Below are 24,828 nucleotides of genomic sequence, written 5' to 3'. Positions count from 1 at the left end.
ATGTGAAGGAGCTAAATTGCAGCACAGATCTGTCCACACCCCGCTAACACATACTGTTGTCATGTCACATCGTCACAGCATCACAGCAGTGTCAGGAGAACATTATGTGTCAGCAGCATTAGCTTCTTTTTCTCAAATCGAATAGCTGTAGGCCATCTCTGGCGGTGAGTGATATTGGAGCCAGTTCTTTCCGAGGGGGCCGTGACACAATCTGCGAGGGAGGCGGCGTGGAAACGGTGCCTGGTCTCCTCCAGCGGACCTCCTCCACATACAGAGGTTGGGGGTGGCATGTAGGCCGAATCCGCACGCTAACGAGGGACGGAGGTGTCACTTATATTACAGCCTCCGCTAAAACAGCAGCCCTTTTCTGAGTGTTTGTGCGCGTCCCCCCTGTAGCACAGAGGCGATGTCTATTTATACAAGCCACATCAAAAGAAATGACGCTCAAAAGGGCGAGCGGTGGGGTGGGGGTGGGGGGGGTGGAGGACCTGTTTCCATGGCAATCAGCTTGAATCTCGTTCACCGGAGCTGGTTTGTCTGCGGTTCCCAGTCCTTTGCGTTACCTGCACGTGAAAAACGTGCTGATACTCGGCCCTTGCAGAGAGGGGTAGGGGTCAGCAGCGCCGTGGTGGATTGTCTCACTGGAGTCCCTGGGACGAATGAGACGAGATGAGCCGAACCCTGGCGCGCGGCCGCTCATTCCGCCAGGAGCGCGATTGGGTGCCAGCAGCGATTTAAAGCACACCAGCGTGATCTCGGTGACCGATCGCCCACGGTTATACTCCTTGGTCCAGAGTGTCAGGGCCTGGTCGCCACAATGCCCCACAGCCTCCAGACACTGCAGCTTCAGCCCCATCCGCTGCACTCTCCTGCCCTATATTTCATATTTAATCTGGCCAAGGACGGATTTCTTATTCTGTTCCCAGTAATCTTGCGGAGACAGATGGTGCTCTTGCTTCCACAACTGGCGGCCCTATTCCAGATTATAACAGTGGGACAATAGTGGTCAGCAGGTTGGGTCCCTTTGAGTTGCTAGTGCTCAGTTGCATTCATTCATCAATGCTATCCCCTATCCCCCCCCCCCCCCCCCCCAACTATCCCTCCCTCCCCCATGCATCCCTGGCTTTCATTTCTATGGATTCTTAAAGTGCCTCAGCTTGAAGCTGCAGTGAGAGACAGTTTAAGTGCAGTGGCTCCTTAAGGGACACCAAACATACAGTATGACACCTCAAGCACTGTAACACAGCAAAACCACTTGATTTCCAGGTCTAAAAGTGAAAATCATCCATATTTCAATGCCAAGAATAGCCCATTCAATCAATCTGCGGTCAGCATTTTACCTATGGTCTAGATGCCATCTAGCACTGTGACTAGTCTGTAGAACCCACTGGTCTCTGCTTGTGCTGCAAGCCCTGGTAAGCTGTTCCATGTTCCAAAAGGGTGCAAAAACATTCAAAAAGTACAACCCTCAACCTATTAAAGGCCACTCCCCTCATATTATCTGGGACTAGGTTTGCTGTCTTCCTTTCTTTCGATATATTGCACGCACTATACTCTAGTACCTCCTGTACATGCATAAATTGTCTTTTCCCAGTTGTAGATCTTTACATCAGGCAATATTCAATTTAATTTCCCAATTCTGGATTACATTTAAGTCTTTTTGAGTTATTTTACCAACTGTCAATTGCATATCCACTTTAGGAAAAAGTCTGGAAGATGTGTTGAGCATGATATCCCTCTGCAAAAAAATGTGTCTTATGTCAGTAGTCCTATAACTGGACCGAATATTCAAAGTTAGGGTCATTAGAATGCAGCCACAACGATGGCTGAATGTTCCATAAGACCAACCTCAAGTAAAGTGCTATGTAAAATGTATATATTATAAATCAACAAAAACGAAAAGCAGTATGATGCCACATTTGTATTTCTCCTTATTACAGCTTCCCAGAAGTCCCCTCGCTGTTATACTTTTTATAGCTGTTTGACTGTGCTGGTACCTGAATTACTGTGGTTGCTGTCTCATTTAATTACAGTGTTTAGTGCCATGCTAAACCACTCTTCTGGCCAAATTTCAGAAACCTGGCAGTCATAAAGTCACTCGGCACCCCCCGCCGCCCCCGCCCCACTCCCTTCCAAAAAGTACAAACAAACAAATAAAACAACAGCCTGAAGACTGTGAAGGTGTGAAGGTGCTGTCAACTAACTGCCGACTTGTCAAATACTTTATTACTGTGGCAGACATGGCATAGAGCTTAATACATTTTAGTCCTTTGGTATCACGCTGAGGGAAATTCATCAGGTGCTAATAGCTGATTTGAATGTCAGACTGATGAAGAAGGGGAATGGAGAGCTCGGTCTACGCACTGATTGGCTGTGATTGGTTGCTTAGTTATGCAGCTATCCATCCACATGAAATCTCTGCTGAGTGCGGGTGCAGTCTGGTTACTAAAGAGCACGACCATAAGCTATCGGCTGACACAGTCTGATGTCGCCTGTTCGCTATCGATGGACTCCTTGCTCGTGGAAATATGAAAATGATCTACTGCAAAACTTGAGCAATGATTTTTTTTCTTACACTTGTGATGTTAAGCGCTAGTGACATTTCTAGGATGAGATCCAAATCTTTGACTCTCCCGCTTATCACAAATTACCATCCAGCAGCCCTGGGTCCATAATGAGTCTGAGTTTTAAAGCTTCAGACTGCATCTCATCCACCATGTCCTGATGTTGAGTTGAGAGTTGAGTTGACTTTTTTTTTCCTTTCTGAAGCTGACCTCAGAAGCTTCCTGTTTTTTTTTTCCTCCTCTCCATTTAAAAAAGCTGTGCTCAGCTGTCAAAGGCCGGAGGATAGAGACATCAAAGTGCAGAGAGGGGTGTGAGAGAGGTTGGGCATGGCACCACGGATCAAAGGGGACCGCTTGGGGGAAGGAGAGGTCCCCAACATGACCTGTAATGGCTGGGTGAAGGCCGGCTTCACGCATACTTTTAAGGCGGGAGCGAAGAATCAAAGGACCCCCGACGGTTACCGCAGGAAGGCGACACACACGGTGTCCGTTGCAGGTGCCGGGAAGCACACGGCCCATTGTGCAAGGGCACAATGCTGCCCACTTTGAGAGAGCAGGCATTCAGTCCAGCCGCTGCAGTGCTTTCCCCTTAACTGGAGTAGCAGCGTACTGCACAGTTTCTCCATGAGGGAAACCGTGATGCACCTTATAAGAATTCTGTTATATTGTGTGATCTTTATTGACTTTTAATGTAATGGCTGAAAAAAATTCTTGGTATTGTCCAAGAATCAAATAAAATGTAAGACTTGTTTTATTATGTTACTCAACATTAAATACATAGAAACATGGTGTTTAGACTGAATATGGGAAAATGGAATATGATGTTTTTTTCTATTAACTGCAATCAAGATCAGCCAATGAGAGGCGGAGTTTCTAATGTATTCTGTAACTTTGAGCAACAGTGAAGAAATATGGTTCTGGCTGAGAAATGGAAATGGACTGTAGTTTCCAGTAAAACTGACTGATACTGATTGTGGCTTTTTGTTTGTCTTTCCAGTGCTAGATAAAGAAGCAAATGTGTGGTCATATTTAAAGAATTAAAAAAAAAAAACACACACAGCTTACCATAACTGACACTGGAAGAATAACCAGCAGTGGCTGGGAGACTGCCAGGCAGTAAATGGCCAGTCAGGGACATCGTTTTACAGTTTTACAAGAACACACTGAGGAGAAACCCTTGTAAGAGGAAATGGTGTTCTTTAGGGTTCAAGCTACTGTGGTCAGACTTAGTTACAATAAAAAAACGAGAGGTGGGGTGACTAATTTCATAAATGAATTAATAATACCGCCTCTGGTCAAATTAAAGATGGTAATGACTTAAATCGAGCTGGATTTTGACTGCTGACTAATTTGCACAAAAACAGTTTGGGGATTGTTATGGAACTCTAAATGGTTGTTTCTCTCTGATTTGCCAGTGTTACAATATAGACCAAAAATAGCTCTCTGTCAATACAAAGCCAGTATGATCGTCCCTCAGGGGAGTTTTAATGTTAAGATACAGGTCTAATTTTACACACACGACCACTCTTTTGCTTTCAAATCCCTGTACATGAGCCTCACACATTCCAGAGGGCCCCTCCAAGCTTTGCTTTTGTACCTTTGAAAGGAACTCAAGTTACGGGTCCCATTGCTTTGCATGCTGGGAGCCTGCTCTCATTGAAGTGTGGGAAGACGATGACCTCATGCCCAAAAAAGACAGGCGGGCGCATCGCGCCTCCTGTAAGGCGACACTCGTTCTTCAAGCATTCTCGAAGTGTGGATGAGGCGTGTGTGAGTGTCGGGGAGGTGCTCCCTTTGAAGATGGGACAACGAGGCTGCTGCAATGGGTGTCTATGGCAGTGAGGGATCCTATTGAAAGAGTGCAGTCTTCAGACATCCACTGGTACTGTGCAAATGGTATAGGCTTACTCACAGGCCACTGGCCTCTGAAACTGCTGCTCTGGCCCACTCAGAGAATGTACAGCTGTTCACTGAAACTCTCCAGCTGTGGATGGGAGTTTCTTCCACTCCAGGCTTCAAACAATGCTACACTTCCGACCACCTGCTTGGCACTGTGTCAGACAGAGAAAGAGAGAGAGAGAGAGAGAGAGAGAGAGAGAAAGAGAGAGAGAGAAAGAGAGAGAGAAAGAGGGAGAGAAAGAAAGAGAGAGAGAGAGAGAAAGAGAGAGAGAGAGAGAGAGAAAGAGAGAGAGAGAAAGAGATGAAGAGAGAGAGAGATGAAAGCAAGAGGATAAAAATAAAACAAAAAACTAAACTTCTGGAGTATTTGGAGTGACCCATTTTCAGCCACAACTCACCTACACCTACATGTACGCCAGCAAGTAGCATTTTTAGCTCAGCTGTGTTTGAAGTCCATCTGTGTACCTGTGAGTACACATGCAGAATTAGAGGCAGCGAGGCATCCAAGACAGTGCAAACAGAGAGAACAGCCCCAAGGACTGAACCTTGCAGAATGCCCAAACAGGGAAGTAGTGATTGGTCCCTTCCAAGAGACTCAGTGGATGCAGTCCATCAGGTAAAGACCTTAGACATCTAATCTTAGACATCTTACTCAGTGAGAAGAGATGCAGGCGTCTGGTGGCCCACCTTCTCAAAAGCCACAAAACCATCCAATCACCAACGGGAGGGCTGTCTCCATGGAGTGTCAGGAGGTTCAGTCCAGAGCGACCTGTTCTGTAGAAGGGGGGGGGAGTCACAATCGGGAGCAGCAGCACATGAATCCCTCACACTCGAGTGACTTGATTTTATTTGATGATCTTTTCTTTTCCTCATTACTGGGACTACATTTATCTGTAAATCAGATAAAACTTATTTACGTTGTAAATTGAATGTCCAAACAAGTTGGTCAATGCCGGAACACCCAGTTGGGCTTCATTTCTGTCTCTTTGGCACACAGGAGCAGAGATGTGCCCCTTTAATTACAGGCAGAACATGACCTCTGCTGTGTTTAAATTCGCACTGCATCCAGGACTGCTGAAACTACTTAGTCAAATATTGTTTTCACAGAAAATTCCTGTGCTTCATTCTGCTGAAAGCAAAAAAGATCTATGCCACCGAGTAGCACTGTGATTTTGACTTTATTCTGGAAACCAGAGGGTCATATGCTCAATATCTGTCAGCACCCTTGACCAAAGTTCTTCAAAGTTCTAACCAAACAGCTCAACCAAGTATCAAAGTGTATAAATGGATGGTGTCGAAAGGCATATGCTGCAAGTCGCATTCAACAAATTCGTCAAAATGTGGGTATTTGCTGAAATGCGACGTGGTTTAATTACTGGAATACTGGAATAAACTGCAGCTCCAGCTTGGCAACAGGCGTGTCCTCGGCCAGCCCCCTGGCACTGTATCACTGCATAGCCACAGGCACCCTGGGCTCCATCCATTCTGTGCACCCCATAATTATTCCTGATTGCTGAATGACACCGGGTAAGAGTAATAAGGAATAATTTAACCGTGCAAGCGTGTGCGGTCGAGTGTTGAATGTTGAGCAGGTTGCGGGGGCGCTGTTCAAATGAGGCCCTGCCGTTCCTCCATGGCATGGGAAAATAGGAAATGGAAGACATGGCTGCCAGCAATGGAGTGGCTACAGGTTTACTTTCTGATGAGGTGGGAAAAACAGGCCACATCACAAGGGCTCCTAAAAGTGATAGGCACATTATTGTTTGTGTTTTTATGGCATGCATAAGTGACCAAAGGTAATTTTTTTAAGGACACATGTTTCTAAGATGCAATTATCGTACTTCTTTGCTTGCCAGTCAGATAACCCCTACATTTTCCCATTATGACTGGGGGGGGTTTTGGCAAGTATGATTCTGATTATGTGCTCTGTTTGAGGGTTCAGCCAAAATCTGCATCTCTACACAGTTCTTACATATGCTGTGCGAGACTTTCTAAAAAAAAACATACGGCAGCAAAGCAGACACACACAGGATCCACAGTGACACACTTACAGTAATGTTAACACTCCAATGCCCAATCCAGCAGTCGTATCACTTTCGCCATTGGAAGAGGACTCCAGTCTGAGGGCATCGGAGAATGCCCAGTCTCAAGGATGATTGGTTAATTAGAACAGATTAGAAAAGCTGTCACATTTTTTTTTTTTCTGGATTATGTAAAATACTACCATGTTTCAAGCATCTTTATAGAAGCACGGACTCTGTTTTTCAGTAAACAAAAACAGAACAAGCAAAGCTGAAAAGAATTATATTAACATACACGGACGTGTATGTGCGGGCAGACACACTCACACACACACACTCTCCCCACTGCCTACTCCTCGCAATTGGTCTCTGTAGAGCATGGTTGGTTAAGTGAGGAGAGCCATGGATTATTAAGGAGGATGAATCAATTCTCATCATGTTCTCTCACCGTGCCCCCCCAACACCTCACCCCCTTCGCCCAGTCACCCCCCTCCCCCCCGTTCCTGAAACCTCATTGTGCAAACAGCCTCTCCAAATCAAATCATGTGGAGAAGGAAAGCGAGAGAGGTAGGGAGGGCCAAGATGGGTGATACACTAGTGTTTCCATGGTGACATTTTTATATATATATATATATATATATATATATACACACATATACACACACACATACACACGCACACACACACACATGTAATGTTTCCCTACATTACACTCTAAGAGTCCCTGAGGAAGTAAGGCAATAGCCCCCACTCCCTCTTCCCTCCCCTGGTGGAGGAGAAAAATATGCACACATGCACACCCGCATATACGCGCACGCACACACACACACTACTGCAGGTGCATCCACCATGACCTACATCAGCTGAACACGTAGCAGCTCAACATAGTATCTCTGTTGCTGTAAATATGAATAATTAACATACAAACATAGCCACAAAACAGAAAAACCAGCAGACTCGGGTATATATATTTATATTTTTTTGCCATGATGCTCTTCTACATTAATCACTGCCTTTCAGTGGTGTCTGCCACAGCCTTCAGTGTATATGAGAAGGCTGTACAGTATGTAGAATCTGATATGCACTGTATCAGCAGTAAGAGGCACCATGAAACATTCTTCTTCAATCCAACGAAGAATGGCTGCCTACTGCTTGTTGGTGGGGGAGTGAAAAAATCCACAGCAGCTGCGTCTTGCCCACTGTGGAACCAGTGGCTATGGGAGGCTCATGGGGGCATGATAAGACACCCGGAATAGTATGAAAGTGGACGGGGGGGATTTCTTCGGTTAATGTCGCGCGTGACTGTAAATGAGGGCGTTCGCGACAGCAATGTTTGGAATCGGGCGTGACTAGCATGGAAAGAGGATGCCGTGGCCACCACAGCCTCCAGGAGCGGCAGGGTCCGGCAATGTGGAACGGGGGCGCCACCTGGTGTGCGTTTCCCAGAGCGCGCCCGCAGACCGACACCCGGGCTCACACAGACATGCACAGCACGCGCACCGATTACCAAGAGCGCACGCACGCTCTTTCTGCAAGCTGGCTGCATGCCGAGCAGGGCCCGTCGCCGAGAGAAATATGCCCTCCTTTTTTCATCACAGAGCCTTGCAGTAAAGCACATGCACAGCGCAGCCCAAGATGCAACAGCATCAGAATAGGAAAACGCTGGTTCCTACCGGCAGATACAGTGGCATAAATAATCACAACACTCGCTCTATTTTCAACATCAATGAATTTAAAAAAAAAAAATCAATGAGTATGGTAGCTGAAAGAACACTCTACAGAGCAATGCCTGTTAGAGGCTCAGAAATATCGCTCTTCAATTTGGAAATTAATTTTCCTAAGAGGTCTCCTATCTGACACTGAGTAGGTCTATACTTAATGAGCTTTTAATAGTTGATGGCATGGCCCTACAGAAGAAGACACACCGAATGGTAAGGACACAGAGAAAGTACATCTGTACTACCCTTTCATAAAAATGCCTAAACAGATGTTTTTGAAAGGTCAGAATATTTGTATCTCACTTTTTTCTTCACGTCTCATCTAGACTCATTCATAGGATGCATGTAGGCTTAATGTAGCAGTTTACGTAGGGTGACATTAACAACAATAAATGTAGCAATGTGCAGTATAGATGCAATTAACGCAATGCACTTGACACCAACAAACTGTACCACAGCACCCAGTGCTGTGTCTTGATGGTCAGCCTTAGCCTGTTTCAGCAAAACACCCATGGGTAGCATTACACCAGCACTTTTCCACACCAGCCTGTCTGTCAATTGGATAATGACATTGCTGTGCTACAAAGAATACATTCTTTTGTAAATTCACTGCTTCACCAGATTTTTATAGGGTTTTGGTATGTTCTTGGTTCTATAATATGGCCAAACTTTGCGCCATATCATAGGCACACATTAATACCTTTATTGGTTTAAATACAAGAGTGCTTTCCTCCAAAATATGTTTTAAGAAATACAACTCGTGGACTAAACAAAATTGCTTCAGCTAATGTTGAGTGGCACCTTTCAATAAAGGGACAGGAGTGAATGGTGCATTCGGCAAACATGACTTTTCCTAGGCCTTTTGCCCTCACATTGCACACAGTAAGTAGCATTAACCTCATTAAGCCATACAACCAAATGCAATAAAAATAATATACACACAGTATGCTCGGGTTTGGTTTTAATGGTAATGATCATTAGGAAAATAGAGAGAAATACTTGCTTATAAAATTAACAGCTTTAAGCCTATTCATGTTAAAAGTGCATTATGCAAGTGCAAATACATAAAACAGACAAATATACACTGGACTTAAGACATGCACATTAACAGTAATCATATACATGTACTCTCAAACGATGCACTAGACAGTAGCCAAACATTTTTCAACTCAACTGAAAAACATATGAGAAACTCATGCAGTTGAGTTGGGTTCGGCTAACATGCTATACAAACTATAACAGTGGAGAAAAATAGCCTTCAGAGCGCATTCAACATAACCACGCAGGTGCTTTGTCCTTATATTCCAGTATGGAATTTAAGCAAGTACTACATTTCCATTCTTAGACAATATTATTTGCTGTTACTAATGAACCACAAAGTCATGACGACGTGTAAGAATATCACAAAATATTAAGTTTGCTTCCGTGTGTCACTCATAGTTAAGGACACAGCCCCATAGCAGCTAAGTCATTTTGATTATGTGCTACTTGACAGATTGATCAAAGATTAGACAATGGCATTAGGGACGGACACGGTGAGCAGGCATGTCAAACATTTCTGCAGTTCTGCTCAGCTCTGTGGAATACAACAGTGATTTCAATCACTCAATGTGATCCACAAACATCTATTTATCAGACTGATTAGTGCACCTTTTGAGGCCTAACAAGTAAACACAATCAGACTACACTTTTGATAGAACACGCAAGCAAAGTGCTTTCACCACTGTCTTGTCATTACATTACTTCTGCTTAACACAGCTTACAATTTATAGACGGTATCCATTTAAACAGCTGGATATTTACTGAGGCAGTTTGGGTTAAATATCTTGCACAAGGATACAACAATGGCCCACCTGGGCATTGAACTGGCAACTTTTGGGCTATAAGCATTGCTGCTTAACACTACACCACACTACTACCTTCCTAGTTGTGTTAGTTCAAGTTGTGTGGACAGCTATTGGCCAATTCAACACACTGAAACAAAGACAGCAGATCTTGTGAGCTAGGTAGCTAGCAACAGAAACTGATACACCGTGATAGAATTACAATACAAAAAAATAACTGCAGCCTTCTAATATACACCAAATTCAGCAAAAATATAATACACAATATGACAATACTGGAAAACACTAATTCTACAGAATTCACGGTGTTTGTTAAAACTGAACTCATATCTGAGGTAATGTAATGAATGTAATGTATTAACATGTCCCTGTAAACATGTCACTGTAAACAGAAAATGCCATCTTGGTTTCAATGTGTAAAACTAGGATGCCGGTAATGTAATGTTCCACTTTGCCTGCGTTAGGGTTATTTATGTTAACACACAAAATACCACAGACAGATATGGCTATCCATTTTTACAGGTATGCCAGTACAGTATGACAGTAGGAATGAAATGTGTTACAAGGACTGGTGGGATTTCCCATTTGGTACTGGGATTTCACAATGATGCCATTCTGTCTGAACTTCATTCTGTCTCCTCCACACATTATTCATGCTACAAATTATGGACCTACAGTCAGTTATGTTAACACACAAAAAAATAATAGTTGAATACACAATGAACATGTATGAGACAGACGTGTTGAGAGGTAAAAAGAATGAATAACAATGGTCTAAAAATGGTCAAGAATATCAATGGTCTTGATATATCATTCATGAGTACTCAGAACATCAAAATGTTAAAAAAAATCTGCACATTGTCAGTCAGAGGTTGAGTACTAAAAGACAATTCAAATATCTGAATGTGCATTTAATTTCTATTTAAAGACTGACATTTTCAGTGTCTGTGTTTTATATTTAATACCATTGGAAAAAAAGGGAGGAGGACTCCAGATTCTCAATATGAAGTGACAATTATTGCAATTTTTCCATTTTTCTCCCAATGGGGATTAGAGGTAAATGTAAGTACATACCATAGTAAGTGCAAACCATAGTTTAAATAACTACATTTCCATTAGAGATGCTACAGATGCCACATTACCCAACATGCACAGCAAATTTTCTGGGTTAATAGATCCGTCTCTCTGGTAAATACGTTTATGTTGAGGTCAAATCATACAAGCTTATGACACCTACCAACAGATCAGATCCCCGTATACCGATCAATACATTCCTGCCTTGTAGTGGAAAGAATTATGCCATTAATGCAATCCCAACCATAAAGATTTAAAAAAAACGTCCAAAAATATCTAATAAAAGTCAAACTATCTTGGTCAAAAAAGAACTATACGAAGTGTATATATATGAAATGATTTTGCCAAGTTAATTTCACCATAGTTTTACAATAGTGCCTAACACATTCCTACAGTTATTCAAATCCCTTTGCTATGTGTTAAAAGGTTTAGGCTCTCGAGATAGGACCCTTGTGCACTTATAATTAAATATACAGAGATTGGGAGCACTTTATTTTAATTACTTCTTTTCCTCTAATAATGACTGAAAATGAGGACTCTTTGTGTCCTGTGGTAGTTAGTGGTTAGTAAGAGCAGCTTCTTTTAATTTCATATTCCTCTATGATGGAGACGGAGTTTGTAATGACAGGACTGATGCAGCTTAAGGGGAAAGACATTAGTAAAAAGCAGTCAGACCTCCATCCACACCAGTGTCTGGAGGAATAACGGAAATGCATGACTGCAGGCATCCCGCTGCACGTAAAGCTATTCCTTACAGAACCGACCTTAAATATTTCAAGGCAGATCACCATCTCTGCCCTCATCTTAAACAATAAGATATCATCAGCTTCCGCAAATGTGCCACGTGACTCCGTTTCTCTAATAGGCCGAGGTTTTCGGGGTGACACTCTGTTTACGGCCGGTACCTCTTATCACTGCTAGGCACGTCCGGATAAAAATTCGCAGCGGCTATTGGATGGAGGCATAGCCCCTCCGTCCAGGCGTTGTTCCCATTATCACCATGACGACGGCTATTACCGCCTGGAACAGCAGATGCAGGACGGTGGCTTTACGGCCGTTCCTTTCTGTGCGGCATCAATCGAAGTTACTGCCTTGGATTATTTTTTGTTTAGTTTTTTTTTTTTTTTGGCCGGCGCTTGTGAGTTCATTTTCCCAAATCCTTCCATTGTTCCTTGGGTTTTACTTCACACGGGGAGGTGATGGCGGGACTCGTACACGTTCGTACACGTTCGTGCCCGGTTCGTCCGGCAGGAACACCAACGTTCTCAGTCCCAATTCTCCCAGTCTTCATCTTCAAACTGAAACAGAGAGCCACAAATCAAGACGTGTCCTGTCAGACCCGGCGGCATTAATGCAACGATGCCAAAGTCTGTGCTCTCTTTCTAAGAACTGCCACATGGTGTTCACCAGAAAACTGTGAGAAAAGCATATGCCCCGAGTCCATTCCAAATATCATTTCCTACACTGGTTCTAAGAGTAATACACCAATACACAGCTACAGAGGCACTGCAACTGATGAAAAATGAGGCTGATTGTGCCCTTGTAAAATTTTTCTGAAAGCTCCCCCTTATGTTCTTCAGAACAGTCTCACATGCCTTCATGCTCTTCACGTAACATTCTGTGAAAATTAACCAATCAGAGAGTAGAGGGACACACCTCTCCGTCAGTGCTGAGTTTGGACAGCGTCTGTCTGACCTCCTCTTCTGTCATGTCCAGGTCGAAATCCTTTTCCCAGTCCTCACTCACGTCCGTGCTCGACCCTTTAGTGGGAAGGACATGAGCCGTTTAAAGGGTGACACTCAGACTCAACACTAGGGAGGCAGTTCAGAGCACTGTTCAGGAATAGCAAATCTACTGTTGAGCAAATTACTTCATCTGAATAGCTTTAGCTCCAGCTGTGTAAATACACGATAAAGTACGTAAAACATGAGGCGACAGCAATTTTTCTGGCAAATTATTGCAGGTAAGAGAGTTCAGCCACAGCAGGGGACATCTATGCTACGACTGTACACACACGTACTGTCTGTGATATGTGGATCTTACCTTCCTTACCACTGATGGAGGGGCTGGACTTCCCACTGTCCGAGTTGAGCTCAAACACACTCAGGTCATGTGGTCCCTCCCCTCCTAGACTCTCTCTCTTGCCGCCAGCCCCGAGCTCCGTCTCCTCCTTTCCTGCACCTCCCTCCGGCACTGCCCTGGCCACACCTGCCCCTGTGAGGACCGTCTCCAGCAGCAATCCCTCACGGTCCAAGTCCGGCTCCTCCAGGCTGGCCTCTGTGAGTTTCAGGGCGAGCTCCTCATCAGCGCCCGCTCGGTCAAACCCGGGTCTCTCCAGCTGGACAAGGGGAGTGCCTGCGTGCGTCAGGCCTGCCTCCCCATGTGCTGTTCCAGCATCCAGTTTAGCGAGTGACACCATTGCCAAGTCCGCAGCAGCACTGGAAGGTAAAACGCTGCATTCCTCCTGGGACTTTAGGTCCAAACGGGATGTGAAGGTCGCCACCAAAAACTCATCTGACCCAAAATGTGAACGAGGAAAACAGCACTTTAGTATAACCAAAGAAAGAAAATGTCAGACAATGAACTGCCCAGTAAATGCACTGAAAGCATAAAGAAGACCTATTTTTACAAAAAAGAAACATTTTTCTTCTCTAAAGGGTCTATCATCATGGAAGAAGGGAATTTTGACCGCGTATTTTATTATACCGATTATACCGATCGACTTCCACAGTTGATCTCCATTTATGCAGATGGAGGCAAGGTTTTGAACCCTACTGTGTCCAATGGCAGCGTCCCAACTGAGAACTGACAGTGCAACCTTCAGGTTACAAGCCCAGCTCCTGAGCTATGACATCACACAGCACACCTCCAATGTTATGGCAGAAGTTGCTCCTGGCAATGTTAGCCATTTAACCTGGCGGGCACTGCTCATCCCATACAGAAACTGATCTGAAAACAAGTATCCTCTCAAGGCAAACTGGCAACACTGCTTTGGAGCTACACCGGGGTTTGGCAAACCTGGTCCTGCCATGGTGGAGGCCGGGTCAATTAGTCTGCTAAATTAATGTGGGTGGCCATGTGCACAAGATACTTGGAATTTCACCATTCCTGCAAGATCGCCTGTATTCATTTTGCATGATGACCAATCTAGCCATGCAATTAGGAGCTTGGGCGGAATAAAGACCAGACATCACCGGGGCTCTCCAGGAGCAGGGCTCCCTGACACTGTGCTATCAAGTGAATGAGGTTTAAAATGGGATGTAGAGAAGTACCTTCCTCTTCCTCCCAGTCCAGCTCCTCTGAGTCGGCGCTCCTCTCCGTTCTCTCTTTCAGCACGACCCTTCTCACCTCCTCCTGTGTTTCACAGCAAAGGAAGTGTCAGCTGCAGGTGCAGAGCCAAGGGCCACATGTGGTTTAAAGAGCAGCAGCTCTCACCTGCTGCAGTTCCCAACTGATCTGCACGGCCAGATCTTCACTTCAGCCAATGTCTTCGAACTTGCTTATAACCCCTGTCTCAAGTCATTTCTTTCTTTGTGAAATGCCAGTCAATATGTCTATCCTCTCAAATCACCAGCGGCCTCCTTCATCAATCTGTGTGGTAATTACAGCCTAAAATTTGGCCAGACATTGAGGTCAGACTTTGAGGACATCCTGATGTCCTGCTTTGTGTGCAAGTCTAAGGTATGCAGTTTTTTTAGAATGAACAGTGATAAGTGTCCTTTTACTGTTTTCACGTGAATAGACATTTAAGTTTAAGCTATATTGCACCTCCAAATTAATATTTCTGCTTATTAAAATGACTCAAAGCCCTGATTGAGAATTTGGTCATTAATGCTACCAGTTCAGAATAGGGTTTCACTGCAGTAAAAAGGTAAGTTTGACTTAAAATTAAACTAAGAAGCACAAAAGAACAGCCACCTGCCACTGTAGGTAGACAGAGTGAGCTCTTCTTAAACCACAGCACCTTCAAAATGTATAGCGCTGTTCCCCAAATTCACCACTAGGTGGTGAAAGACACACAAGAGATAAAGTGTGACCGATTTTTCGCACTGGAACTTTAATAATTAATTACAAATGAATGAAATGAGAAAACACATGGTCTGACAGAAACAACCAACATCAGTATTACAACTCAATATACCTGTTCCACCTGAAAAACTTTGTAGAAGTACCGCTGCCAGAACTCAGAGTGGGATACTGCTGCTGGGACCTGCATCACATAAAATAAGTCTTTTTACTGTATTGTATAACAGGATCCTCTGTTTACAAAAAGGCTTAAATTAAGTAAAATATACGTAAGAGTGTTGCACTGGATAACAAAGTACCCAGTCCTGCATATTTTAGTGAAACTTCAACAGGATCACTCCTTTCCCGAGTGACAAGAGAATGTCTGTACGCCATGTTATGTGAACTAGAGTTTCTGTCAAACCTACTGCCAAATGTACTGCCAAGAAATGGTGACCAGACGATAGATTTTTCTACATCATGTTTTCACTCTCTCTGTTTGCTTGACATGGTCAATAGTCACAATCTAACGGAATAAAACTACGTGAAGTGAGACTAATAACAACTAAGGAGAAACCACAAGAACCAATAATACTATCGGGAAAAGAAAAATATGTTAAGAATTGTAGTGACATTAAATACAATACAAATTGTTTATTCTTACATATGGTTAGATATGAACGGTCGCCTACACCTGATGGCATACCACTTAAAAAATTAAGCAATCTATTCCTTTAATTGGCCCCTTACCACCCAGTGTAAACCACTTGTGCATTTTGGGGGGGGGGGGGGGGGGGGGGGGGTTCAAGGCTGCAGAGGACTTTACCATTTTGTTGTAGAGGGCCCGAATGGAGGGGCTGCTGGTCATGAGTTCAGATATCTCCTCTTTATTCTCCTCAAGACTAAAGGTGGAGAACCAGGCCTCAAATTGCTCCGGGGGACCTGGGGAGTATACACACACAGGCATGGGTGTGGACCCTGACTGAGGAGACGTCATGAGTTCAAATCCTGGATTGGGGTCCTTGTATTCAATCATGTATCATCATTTTTTTCTCCAGTGCCTTTGAAAAGTGTAAAGTGGCTAAAACAAATTACGGTCAATGTCAGTAACTGCCTTACTACTTCTAATCGTGTGACAGGCAACAGGTCAAAAAGTGCACAGGTGGGCGTGGCAAGACGGAGAAACATGAAGCAGCACTAACCATCAGGTTCATTGCAGTAAGTAGCAGGATCAGCTTGCAAGCTGTACAGACGGGCCTGGAGAGACACAAACAATATTGCAGAAAGAAAACTTGAGAAGTTAATCAGCTTGATTGCCTTAAACCCAGCAGAGGCACTACTGAAATGTGCACTGTGCACTATATTCACAAGTACAACTACACCACAGCACACTTTATGCAGAAGCATGTAACGCTTAGACTTGCAACAGTTACCACAAAAACGGCATTGCACTTGTTTGTTTTGGAATAAAAAAACCTGAGACTACAGTAAAATACAATGACCAAGTGAAATAATTAAATATTAAGTTTGATTAGATATGTTAAAAGAAGAATTATAGTTAGAATTAAGAAATTTGTGGAATTCTGTGATAAAAAAGAACCTCACTGTCTGAGAGAGTGGATAAAGTAAGTTACGCTGAAAGAGCGAAACTCACCTTCACGCTGTCATACAACTCTGTCGTCCCCGACGGAGTCGCCACCAGGGTGATAACGCTGCAGTCAATGGTTTTGTCCGCTGGGGGTGTGAGGGTGTCCGTTATCACCCCCAGAATACTGGATAGGCTTTTCCTCACCCTGTCGGTTCTCTCTGATGACCCTTCCATCTCCAGACACAAAGGGGTAGGGGGCATATTCGATCTACAGGACTTTACATTCTGTTTTATGTGTTCCAGTAAGTTATAACAGCTCATGATGTGATTTGGTATGAGCATTTCATTCCATGTCACCATTTGTCAAATACACTCATCAAATGCTTTTTCTCATAAATGAAAGCAGTACCCCAGATGATAACATATATCCAATCAAACCACTACATGCATTGTCCTTAACCTTTAGTAACAGATTTTAGTATTATCTATTTTCCTTTCTTATAAAACAATGGGGGAGAAATGGGGGGAAACACTTCTAATTCTAATTCATATATTAAGGACAAAGTCCGGTGCATTAAATGTGAAACTGGTCATAAGTCTGTCTCGCTGTGTAAGAGGGAATACACAGCACAAATAGACAGTCGAGAGAAAACACTCTCCCAAGGGGAACTGCTATACTTTGGATCAATGCTTCAGATCTGGACCACTTACTGTTAATTTGTCCCGCACAGCGATGGCTGTGGCCGCGATGCTGCATGCCGTGTCATGTTGCACTACGTTGGAGAACTCGGTCAGGTCACGTTTCAAGAACTCGTAAGCTTCCACCGACTAGGACGTAAAAGTCGCAGATTGCATCTGACATATTTATCCTGTTGCATAAATATTCCACTTACATTCTCACCTCTAAAAATCAGTGTAGGGCGATTTAAGACATGACTGAAAGACGAATAATACATCAGGTAACACAGACCTTCTCCTTAAACTTTAAGGATGCATCTCTGACTTAACGTGTAAAACCTCAAAAAGTAGAACAACTACGACTATCTACCTCTTGGACAGAGGTCTTTTCAACAGCATTATTTTGTTGAGAAGGACCAAATCCACATTGCTTCATTGAAGGGTCTTAATAATAACAGAAATCCACAATAAACCAAGAACATCGGTGAGACAAACTGCACAAAGCAAAACTAGGTCTTGCCGTGCAAATACTGCCAGCTAGCTGGTAGGAAACTTTGTTAATCAGATTACTGTGCTAGTATTAACCTGTCCGCTAATGTCATAAGGCTTACCTTATCTTTGACAACCTGGAAACTTTGCTGCAACCAACCCCCCCACCAACCTCCGTCCCTAAGAGATAACGACATGTGTCAACAGTTAAATGCCCTTTACAATTTAGCAGTAAGACACATCTACAAAAAAGCTAAATATCTAGCTAACGAAATGCAAGCGCAACATTTTAATAGGCAAAACACTAATTCTGAATTGCAGGTATTGACACACGAAAGACTTCAGCTCCATTTAGCTAGCTAGCTCGCTTAGGATTTTTTTTTTTTGTAATTTGCTGGCGAGCTAGTATTTACAGTGCAGTCACTGAAGAAGCAGACTGATTTTATTCGTAGTAAGCCAAATACCTCAGACCCTATTTAGCCAGATCTAGCTGAAGCTATTCCTCTTTCTTTTGTAATAGTCTGCCCAAGTAGCATCAGTCTTACAACGTTTATAAACAAATCCAGGTAGACTAACTCTAGTACTACTGATCGTAGCTTGGTAGCTAACCAGCTACCAATGGCCAGCAACCTAGCTAGCTAACTTGACGCGAACTAACTCCTAAAGTAGCAAATTCGAGTCATTGTTTTCCATGCACTGGCATGGAAATAAGATACAAATAAGACTAAACGTTTCTCATGCTAATGCATCATAGCTCATGTGAGTTAGATAAAGTATACAAGAAATTAGGACTTAAAAACCGGTACTCGGTAACATGATAGACTCACCCCTCAGCCATCTTTCCAGCATGACATCACTGTCAACACAATGTTTACTGAACTCTGACCTCATCGTCCGAACAAACAACCGATGAGCAAGCGCAGTAACCGTACGTTGATGCTTTAAAATGGTTCATTTATAATATTAACCAGACTTGTATAAGATACTACTAAAATTACATCTATGAGATTTAAAATGTAAACCTTTCTTTACTACAGTGTCTGAAAGGGATCAAACCTTGCGGTCTGTCTTCGCAGCAGTGAACCGATTGTGCAACCTATTCATTAACAAAATATTATCGCACTTCATATAAAAACAGACTACCGTGGCTTCAACGACTTGGCCAAAGTGAAAGACAAACTAACAAAAAGGTCCCCTCAAAACATTTACTTTCCTTACCGCTGTCCAAAAAAGGGCGTATCTTCCCTTTAGTAGCTATTTCACCTGTGAAAGATATGAGAAAAACGTTACAACTACAATACAAGTAGGCAACCTTGCATGTTGAAATCGTATTTCTGTTTACCAGTGAAACAGGAACCAAACATAAATTTTACAGACTGTGAAGTGTGCTACTGTTCAAAATAACCGTGCGTGAACCTACAGTTCCGTGAGCATCAAAAATTTACGGCCTTGTGCTCTTGCTTGTGACGTAGTATTGCGAGTGGTTTGCGTAGAATGCATTACACCAAAACCCAATTTCTGCTGTTTTTTCTAGATATTTTTCGAGATATGTCATATTCCCTGTGGTTTTGCGGCAACCCACTATCACAGTATGTGTGACGCTCAGTTAACATGAGGTTCTTCCCATGTGTCACCAATACACCTACTTTGGAGTCACTGTTTTAATGCATTAACTTACGCCAGATAAGTCACTTCTGCCTTGTCGCGTAACCTTTTTATGCCATTCGCTATCTTGGATATAGAGATTGATACACAATATCAACAGGGGAATACTGAATGTCAAAATATTCCCATATTGGTGATGGTCAGTAGTTCCTATCTGATTATACTGTTCTTTACAAGCAGACTGAATAACCTGTTATATGATTCCAGCGTGGACTGATATATAGGCTATATATCGTCCGTCCCAGTCTATGCAAGATTGTGTGTTTGTGTCTGTTTATGGGCATTTTTTCACGGCGCGTGTGGGTGTGCGTGTGTGATTGTGACCGTACCCCAGCTGTCTCAGCTCATTAGCGTGGGTAGAGAAAAGAAGCGTACAGCTGAGGCAAAAAGGTTATTTGCGTCTGCTCGCCAATATGTCTACGCTGTCAAAGCACCCAATCTCTTTAATTGGCCCATCAGTTTCCTAATTAGCTCTATTTTCCTCGACCAGGCTGTGGGTATTATATGAAGTGATGTCAGCGCCAGGGGGAAAAAAAAACTGAATTTGTATTTCACAATTTGAATTATGGAATGCATGCATTAACTGAATCTGAAACTGACATAATAAACAAATGTGATTTCACTACTTATTATTCAAGCTTACAAACCTTTAATTCAATTTGAAATTATTTACAAACGTTAAAATTGTAAATTTCTCAAATGCAGTTCTTAAAATGGTAAAATACATACAGGACAGGCCTTTGATGGCAAAAAGCAGGGAATAAAATCTTTGAGATAAATCTTCCCACGCTTAATAGTTAAAATGGTGCCGCTGTTGGAACAGGTGCATTCTGGGTAGCAAGAGAGAACCAACATCAAATCCTATTGAGTGAGACATGCCACTTCAGCATCCCTTAAACCTTTCTGTTAGATTTTTCTCTGGAAATTCACTCCGTTACAAAAATTTACATTCCACTCTGACATTGTAATGTCGCTTGTGATGCAGCTGGTCTGTTTTAACAGCTAGTACATGACTTTTAAATGACAGAGGACAAAGGCCAAAAAAGCACAAAACGGTGAACACTGGAAGCTGCCCTTCATGAGGTCACCTGCTAAGCAAATGTTCAGCATACTGTATGAATTAAATATCAGATACCCCAGGTGGTGTGTGTGCGTGTGGGAGGCACGTCTGGCGCAGTACACACAGCTACTCCATGCTACCACTTTGCCACGGGTTAGTACCATCTGCTACCAGGCAGGAAACAGCAGCTTTGCATGAGTCAATGTCCCCAATTACCCTGCAATACAGAGAGGACAGCAGAGACCCCCCTTCAGTGCCTCACTAATCCCTGCAATGTGTTTTGCTTCCCGTTCCCACCTGTGCTAAAGAGATGGGGAGGCGAATGTCATGGGACCGTGGGACCAGGTGACAGCGGAGCCCCCGTCGCCATGATAGGACTCCCTCCTCAGGACTGGCAGCTGTAACCCCCCCCATCATTCCCCTCCTCCCAGCCAGCGCACAGCTGATGTCCCAGTCCGCAGGCCCAGACAAAGGCGAGGATCCTTTACAATGTCAACGTGGTCTCATAAATTAAAGCTAACTGCCTTTGTGGTGGCGAGTGTCAGGCCATTGGTCTGACGGCGCTTGTTACCGCGATGAGATGGATTTTGAATGGCCGCGCTTGTGTCAGGAGGCAAGAGAGCCAGGGGAGCCCATTGTGTCCTCAGGATGGCCTTGTTTGATACTGGGATCTCGAGGGGCAGTGAGAGGATCTGGATGAGGCCAAGGAAAAAAAGCAGAGTGCAAGAATGGTCATTCATTAAGAGACATCCTTTGTCCTTCCCTGTTGTTCTTCAACGAGCTAAATAAAAAAATCGGTCATGGGAGATTCCACATATGCCTTCCTTTCTTTATGGAACTACAAGAAGTGCATGTTTGCATGGAGTCGAAATAAATCCAGATTTGTCTCGCAGTTTTCAATTTTAGGGGGTTTTAAAAGACAGAACTTCTTGATTGAATTAGCTATTGAGGCACTGAATTAGCAATATAAACAAACACTGTAAAAGCGAAATGATTGCACTGAAAAAAAAAAAACAGGAAACTGAGATAATCCTCATGGGATGCTAGCCAGCTGTATTGGCAGTTAAGCTCCAATTTGGATGGAGCTGATGGAGCAAAACAAAATGTGTTTCCGTTGTACATGCCAAACTTAATCAAGACACACACACACACACACACACACATAACAGATTTAAAAGAAATGAAAGTAACAGTTAGTGAAAGATGATTTGAAAGAGTCGTTTCTCTTATGGACATTTGACAAGTCAAAATGACATTCTGATGAATGGCCCATAGCAAGCACTGCATTGTGACTAAAGTCTTGGTTAAATGCTGTTGCTCGGACTGCCGTTGCTGGTCCTGCTTATACAATGACACAGGAGCAAGGCTCTTGACAGCTGGTTAGCAACAGACACAGACCTCTCTGTAGAATGCCTCCGGGGACTTCACACCATGAATCTTCTCTCAAAGATCTACCTTTAGTATTTTGCTTCTACTGAATGTGGAAACAAAACCTCATCTACTCACACAACCAGCCTGTACAAAAAACTATATACTTTGAATATATTTCAGAGAACAATTTTTAGTTCAATCAATACTTTGAAAGTATGTCAATTATTGGTATCTTGGTATATTGCAAAATTCTTATGTTATTGCATTAATATATTTTAAATGTATTTTCAAAATTTTCTTGTGCTAAGCAATACATTTATCAATATATGACAATATATTTCATTTTTGTATGGGAAAGTCACAACAAGTCTGTACAAGAGTTTCTGATGCAAATTAAGATGATTTTCTAAGAGAAACAGAACATTTTCTAATGGTCAAAAATTGCTAGAATGAATTTTGAGAAACTGAGAATTGCCTTGCCTCATTCTGAGTGTTAAATCCAGTATAAAACACTGCCCGTTGTAGTGCCAAAAATTACGGACTCATTCATTGACTTTGTGTCATGCATTATTACATCCTAACAAAAATAATTGGATAAGTGTTGTACATATAAAGATATTAAAGATCACACCAACAGTTTTAATATAGTAACATTTTTAATTTATTTGGAAGATGTACAAATACATAAGACATTCTCCATTTCTGTCGGTAGTTCAGTAGCACAGCTCATGAGACAGTCCAGCATCAGCTAGTCTAGTTGGCTGCTTTTAAAGTAAAAATAACTTCAAGAACTGTAGTACATGAAACAATGTGTGTGTATATATATATATATATATATATATATATATATATATATATATATATATATATATATATATATATATATATACATGAAAACCCACTGGATCTGCCCCAGAAAAATTAATGTAAACAAATAAATTTTATAAAAATAGCATCGGCATGTACAAGAAAAAATATGTACCTGCAATGTCTGCACGTTGTTACAATCTCTGTACAGGGTATTTACAATTTACAAACTGCAGGAGATCCCCCTATTCGCCAGTCCGGCCTGTGTCCATTGGCAGAGTTCATCCCTGGGGCTTGATTGGTCACTTACCCGTGGGCAGCACGGGCAGTTTGGGCAGGGATGGGGGGAGAGGCTGGCACAGGGAGCAGGGGCAAGGCATTCCTGGGAAGTGTCTGTAGTGGCTGGGGAGATGCGGCGTGTCCTTCAGGGGACTCTCATGCGTGGTGCGAAGGCCCAGGTAGGTGGCAGAGGGAGAGGAGTAGGCGGGGGAGGCGGAGGATACAGAGGAGGAGTGCTGGAGTGTGGCGGGCACCCCCGTGAGGGAGTGCAGGGACTGGGCCAGGGGGTAGAGGGGCAGCTGGGGTGGGCCAGGGGCTGCGGCGACGGCGGGGGTGGGGGCGAAGCAGGCCACGCGGGTCTGGTGGCTGCCCCCGTACACGTCCCCCACCAGCTTCTTCATCTCCTCCAGCGAGCTGGACAGCATGAGGATGTAGTTGCGGGCCAGCAGCAGGGTGGAGATCTTGGAGAGCTTGCGGACGGACGGGCCCTGGGCGTAGGGCATGACCTCCCGCAGCCCGTCCATGGCCTGGTTCAGGTCGTGCATCCTCTTCCTCTCGCGGCTGTTCACCTTCAGCCGCTGGTCCTGCAGCTCTTCCTTGGACGACTCCTTGCGGGCCTTGGCCTTGCCCCCGAGGGCGCGCTCCTCCCCGGGCTGCAGGGGCCCGCGGGTGCCCCCCCTCTGCTCCTGGCAGAACGCCTGGAGCACGTGGGCGGAGAAGAGGCCCCTGTCCACCAGGTCCGGGGAGGAGGAGCGGCTGGAGGTGGAGCCGGCGTCGGAATCCATCCGCTCACTGGAACAAAAACCACAATGGTGTACTGCTGTATCTCTGCTTCAGGTTTTGCCAACAGATGGGTGTAAAAAAGCACCGAAATTCAGGCAGACCCCTCAGCTTGCTGAAGGAAACGCAAGGCAATCAGAGCTACCAACTCAATTCCCGGCCAGGGTTTTGCGTGTCCAAGCTTGAGGGGTTTTGGCAGAGGACGGTGACAGTGTGCAGTTTGCGGTGACAGCAGCGTGTGCTGGCCTGGACCTGGGCCCTAATTTATAGCCCGCACCCCTACAAAGGAACAATGAGACGCATAATGAAGCTGTTAGAATAACCTCCAATCACAGGGGGGGCACACTTTCTCTGTTCCATTCAACTAACACCAATAGCCCTGTCCCTCCCTCCCTAATCACTTAACTCCTCCCAGTCCCAATTCACACAGTAAGCGTGTTTGCATTTGCATGGAATCGATATTTTGTTAACTTGAAAAAAATATTAGACATTATTTGTGCTTCTGCATTGCACAAGGGCCAGAAAATACAACAAAACAGCTTCTTCCAACAGCTACTATTGAAAGCAATTGTGTGGAAAATTACATGAATACTTTTTCTTAGTTTTTCTTAGTTATTTACATAGTATGTAGGTTACCCTTCTGGTATCTTTTTACAATGTTTGTATTTGGGCATTTTGGCCATATTGGGGGGGGTGATATGTGAATTTTATGTCATGAAACCATGTGCAAAATGTATGTTTTACCATCCACAACTCAGTAGAATAGTTTTACCATTCCATTTCAATGCAAAATTAGGGGATATTTTTTGTGTAACAGTTGTACAGAACATTTCTACCAAATGGATGTGGAGTCCTGAAAACTAATCTTGCTGTTTTCAGTTTGTACGTGGAGAAATTTACTAGCAGAGTGGAGGCAATTTAACGTCGCTATGGGTAATGAATGTGTTTTTCATGAATTTAGCCATGAGGAGTGTGCAGAATCAGTT

At 43.6% G+C, this 24,828-nt stretch overlaps 2 protein-coding genes across 3 annotated transcripts; both read right to left on the bottom strand.

Annotated features, from left to right (window-relative positions):
• Positions 1-12,339: 12,339 nt before the first annotated feature.
• Positions 12,340-18,731, bottom strand: LOC118768737 (BSD domain-containing protein 1-like). Of its 2 annotated transcripts, XM_036515621.1 has the most exons (11): positions 18,708-18,731; positions 18,003-18,060; positions 17,425-17,541; positions 16,780-16,947; positions 16,328-16,382; positions 15,952-16,067; positions 15,262-15,330; positions 14,393-14,474; positions 13,164-13,634; positions 12,777-12,880; positions 12,340-12,418 (listed from the first exon to the last, which is right to left on the bottom strand). In XM_036515621.1, exons 1-11 carry the CDS (start codon positions 18,716-18,718, stop codon positions 12,386-12,388), a joined length of 1,284 nt encoding a protein of 427 aa, XP_036371514.1. In that variant the 5' UTR covers positions 18,719-18,731; the 3' UTR covers positions 12,340-12,385. The 2 variants fall into 2 exon arrangements, with proteins under 2 accessions (XP_036371514.1, XP_036371515.1); XM_036515622.1 differs by lacking the exons at positions 18,003-18,060; positions 18,708-18,731 and having other exon boundaries at positions 16,780-16,859; positions 17,425-17,537.
• Positions 18,732-23,085: 4,354 nt separating this feature from the next.
• LOC118769191 (oligodendrocyte transcription factor 3-like) lies at positions 23,086-23,847 on the bottom strand. Its single transcript, XM_036516218.1, has one exon. It carries the CDS (start codon positions 23,845-23,847, stop codon positions 23,086-23,088), a length of 762 nt encoding a protein of 253 aa, XP_036372111.1.
• Positions 23,848-24,828: the final 981 nt, after the last annotated feature.

This window comes from Megalops cyprinoides, chromosome 21 (genome assembly GCF_013368585.1).
Source record: "Megalops cyprinoides isolate fMegCyp1 chromosome 21, fMegCyp1.pri, whole genome shotgun sequence".
Lineage (NCBI taxonomy): Eukaryota > Metazoa > Chordata > Actinopteri > Elopiformes > Megalopidae > Megalops > Megalops cyprinoides.
This window is presented reverse-complemented; position numbering and strand designations above follow the sequence as displayed.

Bases quoted from the DNA above. Each gene is read 5' to 3' on its own strand.
- LOC118768737 (XM_036515621.1), bottom strand. The intron at 16,068-16,327 runs GTTAGTGCTGCT...TATACTCCCCAG, and splicing joins TTACTGCAATGAACCTGATG to GTCCCCCGGAGCAATTTGAG. The intron at 12,881-13,163 runs GTAAGATCCACA...TTCCCACTAAAG, and splicing joins CTCCATCAGTGGTAAGGAAG to GGTCGAGCACGGACGTGAGT.
- LOC118769191 (XM_036516218.1), bottom strand. From the start codon at position 23,847: ATGGATTCCGACGCCGGCTCCACCTCCAGCCGCTCCTCCTCCCCGGAC.